This window comes from Sciurus vulgaris (assembly GCF_902686455.1).
Source record: "Sciurus vulgaris genome assembly, chromosome: 7".
In the NCBI taxonomy this organism is placed as follows: domain Eukaryota; kingdom Metazoa; phylum Chordata; class Mammalia; order Rodentia; family Sciuridae; genus Sciurus; species Sciurus vulgaris.
Genome location: NC_136467.1, coordinates 92611624 through 92625983, shown reverse-complemented (window position 1 = coordinate 92625983; position 14360 = coordinate 92611624). Strand labels below are relative to the sequence as shown.

The 14360-nt window shown below is 33.9% G+C and overlaps 1 protein-coding gene across 1 annotated transcript in view; it reads left to right on the top strand.

Moving 5' to 3' along the window:
- The window catches only part of ADGRB3 (adhesion G protein-coupled receptor B3), a 684429-nt gene that overhangs the window by 547434 nt on the left and 122635 nt on the right, over nucleotides 1–14360 (top strand). The window contains 1 exon segment of the mRNA XM_079147374.1: nucleotides 1854–1956. Within this exon segment, the coding sequence (XP_079003500.1) occupies nucleotides 1854–1956 (103 nt within the window).

Genomic DNA, 14360 nt, shown 5'->3' with positions numbered 1-14360 from the left:
TATATTGTTACATCGAAGAACAATTGAACATGTTCTTTTAATTGGAATATTGACATGAAGCATTTATAAATTTAGTTTAAAACATCAAACATGGTAGAGAAAAGTGTTGAAAAGTAGAGACATTTCAAAGCAATTTTCAAGGCAGCAGCATTGCTCACTATTGATGAAAATGGAAACATCTTAAGACTCTTGGTCAGTTCTGGGTCTACTCTTACTATATTTGCAAAGCAAAAATATCACTGAAACTTCTAAAACTGTTTTTTACTGTCATAGAAACAACTAACATCATATAAAGGCTTAATATTATGAAGTCTTTAAACTTTTTTTTATTATTTACTCCAACCACAAAAAGGAGGACAACTTAATTGCTGATGAGTCTTTAGCATCCCAGTGTGTGGCTTATTACATATGTAGGTTCATGACAAAGGGAAAAGGTTCCCCATCTCTTGAAGCTATTTTGTGTTGAGAATTGACCTAGGTTAGTCCTGTTTGGATTATTTGTTTCATTTTGTTCAATAGTGTTTGTTTTTGTGAAATAGATGAATTTCTTTTATATTATAAAATCTCCCTTTTGTATTTTGGTGTTACTACTCCCATTTTTCTTTTAGCTTCATTTCTAAAACTATGTGATGGGATGTGGGGCTTCTTTCTGCCTAAATTATTTTCAAAGAAGGAAGGGGTTGGGGTGAAGAATGAACTTTGGTACATTTTGTCTTGCAAAGGTACCTCCACATCTTTGGCACCCCCTCCTCACATTGCCTGCTGTGGAATGTGATTCCTTGTTCTAATACAAATTGAACAGGCTGAAACACACAGCAAGTACAAGGTTGTCTTTTAGTTATTGTCACTTGCACAGTGAAGCAAAATAGCTGTTACCCTTTCAGGGTAAACAGCTGGCAGAACATTTGATTTTGAGCAGATTTTGCTATGGTTTACATTCTTGATGTACTTAAAAATCATGTAACATATTATTTATAAATCTCTCTTCCTAAGGGTAAAAACAATGGCAGATACCAAATAATGTTTTGGCCTAATGGTGAATTATCATTTGTGATTTTTATTTTTTGTACTGGGGCTACACCCCCAGCCCTTTTTATTTTTATTATTATTTTTTTATTTTGAGACAGGGTCCCAGCAAGTTGGTTAGGGTCTGGCTAAGTTGCTAAGACTGGCCTGAAATTTGCAATCCTCTTGCCTCAGCCTCCTAAATAGCTGGAATTACAGGCATGTACCACCATGCCCAGGTAACTGAAATCACTTATAGAGATAAAGATTTCTTTTCTTTTTCTTTTGTTTGGAGCAGTTATTCAGAAGGAACATAACTAACAATCTGACTGAATGCTTCAAAATGCTTGAGTAGATGAAAGTTTTCATGAAAGTAACGATATCCTTGTAGCTAACAGTATGGATAACTGAGCATCTGTGTGGGGTTTTCCTTTTGGTTCTAGAGTTCTATTGGTTGAAGTACATGGTATACCAAACATATTATATGTATACATATCCATATATATAAATGTAATAACTCTAATTGATGAATTTTCAAGGAAATTTTTTATTTCTAGTAAAGAATTTATCATGATCACAGATATGCAAGTTAGACTCTTTCAAAAATGCCATATTGTCCACACTAATGTCTAAAGAAGAAAATAAATCTAAAGGACTCTTGAATATGCCATAGATTATAAAACTGGGTCTCTAAGAAAAATACTTATAAAAAACTTTTTCTTGTTTTTACTTGTGTGAAGACTGTGTTTTAGTGCTTCTTTTTTTTAGACAAATTCCACCAATTGCACAATAGAGAATTCTTCATCTGTTGAATATTAAAACTGGACATTCTTCTTCTCTCTGGCTAGGTATATACGCTCTGAGAGGTCCATAATTCTAATTAACTTCTGCCTGTCTATCATCTCATCCAACATCCTTATACTGGTTGGACAGACTCAAACTCATAATAAGGTAAGACTGGTAATTACTCTGATTCTCTTTGTGTGTTTATGTTTTGGTGTATACTTGGTTATGGATAATTTAATTGTTTATTCTGGAGACTATGTGATAGTAAAAATATGTTTGTTAAACATAATATCAAAGCTCTATTAATTTAAAGCCTTGAGTCATCAAAAGCAAAGATTTTGATTTATTATCCCAATTGTAATCAGATCCAGTCATAACCAGATACAGTGCCTGTGTTTGGGTCTAATTTTTTAACATCTGGATTACTAAAAGGCAGCTATAAATGACATAACATTGGAACATTGCTTTAAAAATTTGCCTTTGAAAATATTCATAGTTAATAATCAAAGAGAGTGTTAGGAAGAGGTCAGTCTAGGTCTAGGTTTTATACTTTTTACTAACCAGAAAGTATTTTGATACTTAACCAACATTGCAGTTATTAAACCATGTAGTTACTTTTTTAGCAGAATGCAAAGCATACATCTTATTTATGTAAATTGACCAATTTATATGAGTTGAACGGCCATGTCTTTTCCAGAAAAGACTGTCTTTACTGAACTACTGTGAAATACATTCCAAGAAACCCATAATAGCAATCTCAAATTAACTTATCCTAGCTTCGAAGGGATTCTGTTAAACGCCACTTTGAAAACTTGTCATGATTTTAGATTTGTTCTTTTCTCATCTTTTCTATTTTCAAACACTAAAACCAATAATTGAACTTTCCCCCCCATAGTCTGGCACTTTAAAATAACCAAATGCACTTTTTAGTACATTTTCTGACATATTAGATAGTCATAGTACATATTATCAAGATCGTGAATAATATATAGTCTTTAATTTGCTAACCTACATTTCTAAGGTGCCACACATTGGGGAATGGCCAAGGAGGAGGCCACTAAAGCTTAAGGACAATACCAAACAAACAAACAAACAAAAACATATCAACAAAAAAAACCCAAAAAACAAAAAACACAACCCAGTAAAGAGCCGCCCCTAGAAATAAAAAGTACTCATATATTTGGTGCTCACCTCCCATATCATTTTCTTCCTGTGTCTTATCTTCTGAAAAAAAAAAAGGTGAAAGAATATAAGGTCTATTAAAATATATTTCAAGTCAATGTTATTAACACTTAATACAAATTTAAGAAGAAATAGAAATAGATAGAAAAAAGGATAATGGAGAAAAAAGAACCAAAGGTGAGGGAGATGCCAATTGTAATTGGGAGAGGAGAAAGAAACTACAAAATAACCAGCATATGAAAAATGAGGGTAAACAGGAGTCTCAACTGAGAAGGAGAAAGCAAATGAGAAGGAACAGAGGGAGAGAAAGTACAGGAAAAGGAGAGGCGATGAGACCTAAATTCTAATGAATTATGAATTATTCATGCCACCTTTTCCTTTTTGGTCCTTTATTTGGACTGTGCTTTAGATCCTTACAAATGCTCATTTGCCTTGGTTATTACCATTCTTATTTCTTTGACTGACTGTCCTTGAACTTCCACCCAGAAAAAAAAAAAAAAAGAATTTCCATCTGAAGTAGGAATTATGTACAAGATTCATGAACCAGGAAAAAAAAAATCAAGCTAACATCAGCTTGAGTCCATACTTGAAGTTTACAAAATCCTCCCTTCCTATCACTTTTTTACTTTCAAAACATCCTTGAGTTATGCCTCTAGACAATGGAAAACTGCAAGATCTTCAGTAGGAAATATGGTTTTAAAACTCTTCTGTACTATGTAGCTAAGTTTTACAAGTTCTGAGGCAAGAGGTGAAGTAGAATTTTCTCCAAGGTTTACTACACATTATAATGGTCTAAAACACATATCTTATGGTCTACATCTCTGCTGTCCAATAGAAATACAATGCAAGACACAAATATGTACCATATATAAAGTTAAAAGGGTTATTTTTAGAAACTATATATAAGAAATTAAAAACAAACAGGCAAAATTCATTTTAACATATTCAACTAAATAAAACTATAATATTTCTATTTTAATATATAATTAAAATAAAATTATCAATGTGATAATTTACCTTCTTGTTTAAGTCTTCAGAATCTGGTCCATATTTTATACTCACAATACTTCTCATTTTGACCAGCTGCATTACAGTAGCTTAGTGGCTACATGTAGTCAGTGACTACCATATTGTGTCCATCCAAATGTGGCAATATTCAGAAACCAAAATTGTCTCAAAAAATTACATGCTGCCTGCTCAATTTGGCCTTTGCAAATTTTAAATTCTCCTACTTTTTTCATAAAAACATTTTTTATATCTTCAAATATTGTGAACATCAAAGGTAAAATAAGACTAGTTTTAGTTTACATTTCTGATTGTGAGAAATGGCTAGTATGTGCTCATTTAAAAAAAAAAGTTTGGTTTGGCTTGGTTTCTTTCCAGGTAACTAACTTCAGAACAGATTTCATGTAGCTTTGACTGCTGTTAGTTATTGATATTTGTAGGGAGGAGTGGCTAGTAATGGTGGTATTGTATAGTTTTCTTTTATCCCATATTAATTTTGCATTATCAGTTCTGCATAGATGTTCTTGCAAGCTTAGGACAATTTACATTAGAGTGAACAAGAGACAAAAATAGAAATAAAAAGTTGGAAGTTCATTCTAAGTCACTCTCAATTATTGCAAGTGTTACAGTGGGCACAATTATGTATTTTATTAGGTATATATTTGTAATTGAATTAAATTGGTCCTATTGATTTTATATGTGATATTTTGGTTTATGAAAGGCTTATTTGTTTACCTGTACTTGGGATTAATAATCCCCCACCTGCCAAAAAGAAGACAAGAAAAAGGAATATCATCTATATAAATTTATGATCTATATAAATGATAAAAATTATTTTTAAAATAAAAACAATTAATGGCTACAGTATTTTATTTAGGTTGTATGTTGGAGTCTTTCATTATTGTGGGTGTTTTGTAGTTGATCTGATTCCCATCTGTGACTTCCCTAATAAGTTTTGATTGATTCAATAGTATTCCCTACTTGGAAAATGGAAACATCTGAGAGAGATTTTTGATAACAAAATTATTTGGTACTGCCTCTGAGAGTTGTCATGACCAGTTTGTAGGAGAACTGATATTTGATGCCAGTGTTCAGAATAATTTTGAGGTGTCATACTATAGTCTTTTGTTGAATCACTTGTTGGAATTTAACTGACCTGATTATGGTACTACTAAGTATCTCTGCTTTTTTTAAAATTTGAATTGAGATAGAAACAAGGCAAAATAATCCATGTTTAAAATGTGAACATATTCAGATCTTTAAAATGTAGATTCAATTTCTGGCACCAAAGTAAGGAATCAAATGCAATTTCATATATCTCTTCTTAAAATGCAATTGTAAAATTTAATTTTACAAGTTTAACTCACTTTATTATATTTTCAGCCTTCTCAAAAAGTGATTTTGCCCTTTGATCTCTTTATTCATTTAAAATTTCAACCATAATGTTCATGTATCATTCATTTGTGAAGAATTTTCTCTACACCTTTAAGTATGCACATGTTTTCCAGTCTATGTGCTTTGAGCATTTGTTACTAGTGTTTTGCAGAAAGCAAGGATCATTTCGGAAACATTCACAAAATAGTTTTGTTGGTAACAAAAAGATATTTCTGCTTCTTTCCTAAGACTTTGTGGTGACTTGTCATTATTAATGATTATGATGATTTCATAGCACTCACTTTAACTGGTGGAAGCCAAATTTGGCAAAATTTTCGTGTTTTTTGTTTGTTTGTTTGTTTGTTTTTGTTTTTATTTTTTTAGTGTGTGTGTATTTGGTTAGATAGTGGTGAATGAGCAAGTAGTTCTAAGTGCTGAGAGTGAACTTTTCTCCTACAATCTCAATACCAGGTTATGATGAAAACAAATCTAAGTTAAAGTTTTATCATACATTTATATATTTATTAGATAAATATTCATTAGCAAATGAGGAACAACTTTGTTATATAAACTCAATGAAAGCCTAGGTTTTTGTCCTTTAGATACTTTGACCACTCCCTGTGTATAATTTTTAACTAGAGGTTGGCCTAGCAACACTCCAGAAATAGGATTCTGTGACCTTTGGTAAGCAATCTTCAATCAGAAATCCTCCTAATCTAATGCCTGAACACAGAATGATCGGGGCTAAACCAGTGTATCCTACCTCTAAAAGGTCCAGGATATAAACCTAAATGAAATCTACCTATAGTTCATTCAAGAATAAGACTGTTTAACAGTATTAGCCAATCCATATACCCTGAATGCCTGTGTTTTCACTGAAGGGAATCCAATAATACAACCATCATAATAGATTAACCAGATTTATCAATAAAGACATATCTTCTACATTTAGTTTGATAATGACTGAAGTGCTGATTGTGGATACATACACCTAGATCACATTGTCCCTGTCTCCTATGAAGTATGAGGTTTCCAAAAATAATGTCAGTTAACAATGGTTTGTGCATTCCTCAACCACTCTTTCAATTAAAGGCTAAAAACTGGCATATATATATATATATATATATATATATATATACACCATATATATATATATATGGTATCATGTTGGCATACATATATATAAATATATATATTATATCATGTTGAAAACAGCAAAGAATTATAATATGAATTACAGATATTCTAACAAGCATTATTCTAAAATAATATTTTGAAAATAGTCAAAAGTGTACAAGGATGAAATAGACACCATATTTCAAGAGTCTAGGAGTCAAACAAAACTTCTCATTGACAGATGAAGAGAATTTTTCAAATTATTTGGGATAAGCAGATGTTTCCTTAACAAAATTGTGAACTTTATTTCAGAGTTCTTTATGCTGGTTGTATTGAATTATATAATGAGCTATGTCTTCTAATTCAGCCTTGCAGAAGATACAGAAATTCTCTGTGTAGTACTTTTTAAAAGTCACATAATCAACAAAGTTGCGTTACTTCATTTTGTACTTACTTACTCTTTATAAAGGTGCTGTTTTCTTAGTAATTTGAAGAGATAATGAGTAAAGGTGACCAAATTAGAAGACTATGACTATTCTAATGGAAGTGGTTTTTGTTCTATCAGAATCATGTCTTTTAAAAATAAAATCTTGAATTTAAATACTTTTAACTAAAATAAGCACTGTATTTCATCTAATTCTCCCTTGAGTTTATTTTGCCATAGATCAGACTTCTTTACACATTTACTGATATACTTGCCCTCTGACTGCCTACCTGTTTTTATATTCTGAGAAGGAATATTGAGTATGTCCAATTCTGTCCCCTGCATATCCTCTAAAGAATGTACCCTGCCCTTGAGATTCAGTGTTCTACATGCTTCCTTGGGAGATATCAGTTTGGGGGTGGTTAAGAGCATCTTAAGACAATCTAAGTATCCTAAATCTGCCACTTCTTCTAGTCATATGATCTGCATCATGATATATATGTCAAGACCTCAGCTTCTTGTCAGAGTTACACAGGACAGTACCCAGGAAGCATGTAACCCAGAGCCTAGTACTTGTGAGCATTCCTTATATAGGAGCTGTGATTATGGCGATGATGATCATGACTCTCAGAAGTACATCTGATTGTGTTCTTTTTTTCCAAGCTTTGGATTTCTTTTTATACAATTTTCTATTCACCATTTTTTTCTTCACCCCACCCCAACACATTTTGTAAATGTTGAATGAATTCTGTGTCCCTAAACTAATTATAGACTTTAGAAATTTGATTTATCCTTGCTATTTCCTTCTCCCTCACACAGTACTCTAATAAATTATTTACCTGTGCCAGTTGAACCCTCAAATATTTCTGAAGTCCAGCTTCTTGTTTCTCTCAGGTATTGATCACCTTGAAATTTACTGCTTCCAGTATCATCGAACCCACTCTCCACCCTGGAAGCCAAGGGATAGAATCGAATTTCAAATGGGACCACTCCATTCCCCTGTATAACATTTACTGTTATGTCATCTCCTACCAAGGTGTTTTTTAAACTATGCTCACATGCAAGCAGTGGGGTAAATTTTAATATAGGATGATTTTTATTCACTGCTTGTCTTTGTAATAATATATGAGAACACAGAAATAAATTTTACTTGAGAAAGAGTTCTATAGTTCATAAAATTTGAAGAAAAGTTGATATTAAATCTGGCAGTATGGATCTCTTCATTGCTATTCTATTTTACTGACTTTTATTATACCTGCAATACCAAACTGCTTTCAGTTCCTCAAGATCAATTGATGACTTCCTGTTCCATTACACACTTCATTCTAGAGCATTTTTCCTCCACCACAACACCATCTGATCTCTCAAATTCCTTCCTCTGCCTTGTGTGCATTCTCTGACTCTCTACTCAGTCCTTTCAACCTCAAGGAAACCCTCCTCTGTCTTCCCTGCTTATGTGTTTCTGTTCTTGGATCCATGATTTCCAGTGCATACCTACTCTCTTATATTACCTGTTTCTAAACTTGCCATCCACTTCTTAGGTCAGGACAAAGTTATATTCATTTTTTAATTAATTGCCAGCATGTAATCTAGATACGATAAGCACATAACTGAAGAAACAAGTAAATGAACTTCTTCAAATTCATACTCTGACCTATGGAATTGGAAGCTTATAGTTTTACAAAGAAACAACTCTCCCACTGTAGACAAAATCTCGGGTAATATGGCCATAACACTATATCCCTGGGTCCCATTTAAGCTCTAAGTGATTGATGCCATGCTGTAACAGTGACCTGGTTTCTGGATTTCAATTGACTCTGTAGCCTAACAAATGTGAATCATTTTACTTGATAAGTTCTATGAAATAATGTTCTTAACCTTAAAAAGAAATGTGCTTAGTTATAATTCTTCTTCTATAAGGCATATCCTGCCGATAATGTCCCAAGTGTGTTTATTAGCTCTCAAATGCGTGATCCTATTGGCTGAAGTTAAAGTCTCTTACTTAGATATATTAAAATCTAATTTCATGAGTGACTGTGATGTTTGCAAAATAATTCAGATGCCACAGTTTGTGTACAATTCATTTGAGTCCATTTTGGGATATCTTACAAACTCTGCTAGTTTCTTCTGAAAGCTTTTATCAAACTAAGGAAAAGAATGTACAGGGTGGTTGGTTAATTTCTCAATTTCTCTAAGCTACTAGCAGTGGAGAATGATTTTATCCTATCGGTATGGAGTTAAAAAAGTGAAAGGCAGTGGGATTTCAGAGCCTCTCCTGTTCCTCTATAACCTTCTTATCTCTTCTTGATTGTACATTTCCAGTTTTGTGTGGTAGGAACCAGAGATCACATTATTAGAGTCAGTTTTATATAAGAGAAAAGATCAATATGAAAAATGCCAAAGGAGATGAAAGTGCAATTATTTGACAGGAGGAGTTACTGAAATTTTAACATTGAAATGAGATGTCAAGAGTCCACCAATAAACTTTAGGAATAAAGGGACCAGTGTGAACATTCAGTGAGTGGGTTTTTTATTTTTTCCTTTTTTTTTTTTTTGGTACCAGGGATCAAACTCAGGGACACTTAACCACACAGACACATTCCCACCATCCCCCCTTTTTTGTATTTTATTTAGAGACAGGGTCTCACTGAGTTGCTTTGGGCCTTGCTAATTTGCTGAGGCTGGCTTAGAATCAGCCTCTCAAGCTGCTGGGATTACAGGCCTGTGCTACCACACTGGTATTCTTAACTCCAACTTCAAAGTCAGGCAAAACTCCCTCAAAGTAAGCACTCATCCAACAGGGGAGAAGCAAACACAAGACTTGATCAGGGAATAGGCAAATGCTTTGAAGAATGACAGGCCTCCTCTCAATGTCTTATACCAGTCAGTGTTCAGGGAGTTGTCCCAAAGTATCCTTCAAGCAATGTGAAGAAACTCCCTGACTTGGTCAATCCCTATTCTCCATCCCTCTCACTCACTCCTGCTTTAAAGTCTGGCCCTCAGGACTTTTCTCAGTTGGGTTAACATAACATTCTTTCCACTTAGGTCTGCCCCTTTAACCTTTGTTTGCATTAGCCCATCCTGCATATTGCTGTGAGAAAGATCGTAAATTAAAAAAAAAAAAGACAAATATCTGATTTTATCATCACTCTACTTAAAACTCCATAGTGGGTCTATGGGGCTTCTGAGATTAACTCCATATTCTGAACATCACCCACATTCAGGGCTGCCTATGGGATATGATATAAGTTGACTTTATGGGAAATGAAAAAGACACTAAGATACTCCTGAGTAGATGGAGGTATAAAAATAACCTCCTCTCTAGGCTGATATACCTCCAGTAGGATTTCTGGCTTGGCAATGAGAGCTGGATTTCAGTCTCCCTATTTAACCCCCTGCTGGGGACCCTGTCTCTGCTTTCCAGGGCATCCTACATTTATAGGAATTGCCTTTCCTCTGTCCTACTGCACATGTTGTCTCATGGAAATTTTCTCTGTGAACTCCATTGACACTCCTTTCTGCTTCTGTAGCACACAGTATATATTTCCACTTTTAGTACTGATCACACTCTTTTATACTGTTCATTTACTGATCAACCTTGTCTACTGTGATTCTCAAGAGTGATGTTTTTCTATTTCTAGACTTTAAAACCGCTATTACCAGTATTTGTTTTATACATGGTAGGAAATAAACGTGGCCCAAATGAATGAAGTTTGTCTCTATCTTTTAAACAAGGGATAAAATAACAGAAGTACAACTACTTGGCATTGGGAGCCTCATTTGGAATAATTGCAATCCAGGTCATTTTGGGTTGTTATTCTTGTTGTTATTTTATGATGAGATAAGGGAATTGAGGAAAACACTGAAGACTTACTGAATACTTTTAAGACCCTACTTTGATGAAAGATGGATGAGTTAAATCAGACTTCATCTTGATGCAAGATATCTGAAAGAACATTTCAGAATTTCAGTGGCATACCAGGAGTCTCACAGAAAGGGTAAAGATTATCTCTCTTTCCCCCTTGGAATCAAACCACTACATAAATTATACACATCCAAATGTATGATTTTTCACCTTTCCCTTCCTAGTAGATAATATGACCTGATCAGAAGTTTAGCTAATGTCAACAAGGAAACCATGTTGAAGTACATGTGATAATGTCTGTGGTAATTCTTAATACAGTATAAAATTCTGAAGTGATAAATAAAACCTCAGAAAGTGAATTTTAATACCAAATATTCTCACATACACAAAAAATGAAAGGTCCTTGAGATAGGAGGCAATGGAGCTGTTAGTGGTCCTTTATATAACTATGAGACTAGGCTTCTCTATAATGAACTTAGGGAGATGAGGGTAGAGTTTAGGTTATCTCTGAAGATCTTATGGCCAAGGCAAACTTTGTCTCAGTAGGAGATTGAAACAAAACCACGTGGAGAGTATGGGAGAGGACTCTTTTCAAGATACTTCAAAATCTATTTGGGAGATTTACAAGTTTGGGGAGTGAAAGGTCATAGAACTTTCTAGGCTTTGAAGGTCATACAGTCTCTGTTGATTCTACCCAGATGCAGTTGGAGCACTAGAGTAACCATAGACAAAAAGGAAATGCGTGACTGGATTTGACGTTCATTTGTCAACTCCGGGCAATTTTGAGTTTTCTAGAAGTATCAATATCTACAAACAGTAGAATTACAATGTAAAGTTGAGGCCAGTCTATTTTTAGGCTGAAGCTTTTATGTAAAAATAACTTTCAATTCTAAAATGTCTACTCAAGATTTAGCCTGTGTAGCCTGAAGAACTGGAACAGGGGACCTTTGGCAGTGTATGAAAAGGATTCTGTAGGGATAAAAAGGGGTACAAATCGTTTTGAATTCCTTCTTTGGAGCAAGAACTAAACACGGAATTTCTTCACTTGAGGTGACTGTTGGTTGCAGTGTATAAAAACATGAAATAAAGCATGAATCAAATCATTCACAAGCAAACAGAGCATTTTATAAACTGAAGAAGCTAAAAGTAGCTAACAAATGCCCAATACATGAAACAACAAAGCTGGCTCCCTTTGTAGAAGAAAACATCTTAGAGGATAGCAATAAATGTTAAACCTTTATTAGAGAAAATCTTTCATTTGACAATTTTTGGCAGAGAAGTAACATCTGAAATAGAAAATAGGGAGGGCAACATCCAGCTAATTCCCCACTAAATTCACCCAGAGGCAGTCTTCTTTTTAGCTAAACCTCCCTCTAATGTAAAAGTTGGATATTATTATGTATATTAAATCCTAAGCCTGCTATAGCAAACCTTAGAACTTAAGACCAAACAGTAATGCCTATAATTAGGGGAAAAAAGTAAGAATAATTGAAGATTAAAGTCTGTTTTTCACTTCTTTTGTGATGACTCGTCAGTTAATTTTAAGTCTTATGCTTTAAAGAAAGAAGTAAGCCTACAATTGAGTTGAGTCTAGGTTTTAATCATGAAATTTTAGATATATGAAATTCAAAATTAGTAAATTATAATATTTATGGTTATTCTGGGCTGCTAGTGAATTGACTCAAAGCTTAAAGTTTCAACCATAATGTAAAGAAGATATGATTAGCTCTAAGAGTAGACATATAAATGGAATTTTATTTTATTAATATTCATAATAAGGGCATGTATGAGTGTTCTGTTAAACTACAATGTACATAGTTTTTATGTATCTCTATAGATGTGCCTGGTAGATAATACATCAACATATATACACAGGACTACAGAGTGCTTTGAATGAATCTGATTTGTATCTCTTTCACATGCCAATTGCCAACTAAACTCTATTTGTATTTTGAAGTGATTTTTCCTAATGGATAAGAATGATGTTTATTGTTTTACAAAATACAAATTAGTTCTGGTTTTCTGTTCTTCTGTTTCATATGGATAAACGTCTGTCTATATCTCTGTTAAAAATGTTCTGTTATATATTTTCCTAACCTCTGGAATAAAGCTGAAAAGTGGATCCAAGAAAGAAAAGGAAGAGCTGTCTCTATTGTGATGAAAAAGATAATCTATGCAAGTTGCCTGTTGCTACTTAACAAATTACCTTAAAGCTTTGTGGCTTTACAAAAACAATGAATATTTACATTCCTCACAGTTCTCATGAGTCAGGCAGGAATTTAGGAGTCATCTGGTTGGTCTTTCATGAGGACATCATGATGCATCAAACTGACGGTAATATGAAGGCTATGAAGGCTTAATTAGGACTGGAAGGTGTACTTTGTGCTACTCTCCTGTGCAACTGATACTACTACAGAGAGACTCATGATTCCAAACATAACGAAATCTTCACTACTCTAAGGGAAGGGTTGGAAGCTGTTTACTCACTGGCCATGTGCCATTTGTCAAGTTTCTTAAACATTCTCCACAAACACTCTGGTGATCTTTTAAAATTGTAAATCAGATCATGGCACTTGCCTGCCTGAAACCCTCCTTGTTAAGCTGGCTGTGTACTACAAGTACTATAGCGAAAGCCAGAAACCATCAGCCAGGTGATCCTGTTCCTGGTTTGTGGGTGCTATTCTGGTGCAGTTATCAACAAAACCACTTTCAAAGGTGTCCCATCCACTATGTGCTCTGCCTAGCATACAGCCTATGCCTCCATCTTCCAGCTTTCTCACATCCTTGTCCCTCTGCCACAGCTAGTCTTCCATTCTTAGGCTAGCCTACTTAATTTACCTATGTCCTGTAGATAAAATAAATTTAAAATATACAAAGGTTATTATTAGAGTTAAGATACTGTATATTAACTCTCTAGAACTTACTCATCTTACAACTGAAAGTTTGTACCCTTTTATTTGAGGCAAATTTTCATGTAGAGAAATATATTGATGAGTCTTGACCACTACTGACCTATATAACCAAGACCTCAATCAAGATGAAGAATATTATCTTCACCCTAGAAAGTTCTTGTTGATTTCCTTCCAGTCAATCCCCTCCTCCACAGGCAGTCATTGCTATGGTTTCTATAATCATTCATTAGTTTTGCCCTTTCCAGAATTTTATATAAATGGAATCATGCAATGTGGGCTCCCTTGTTCTGACTTTTTAAGCTATACCTATTATTTTTGAGTGGTATCAATATCACTGGGTATTTTGTAGTTAATTTTTTATATTGCTGAATATTATTCCTTTATATGACTCTATCACAATTTGTTCATCCATTCTCTAATTGATTGACAGACTATTTTCAGGCAATTTGTTTTTATGCATAAGGCTGTTTGGAATTCTTATAAAAGTCTAAGTAAGTACCTGCATTTTCTTTTCTCTTGGGAAAAAGTAGAGTTCCTGGGTTTAAAGGTAGTTTAGAGTATTTTTTAAACTTGAAACAAAGAAACAAACTGCTGAACAGTTTTTCTGTGGTGCTCATACCATTTTGTTCCCTTACCAACAATGTATAATAGTCCCAGTGTTTCATGTCCTTGCCAACATTTTATTCACAGT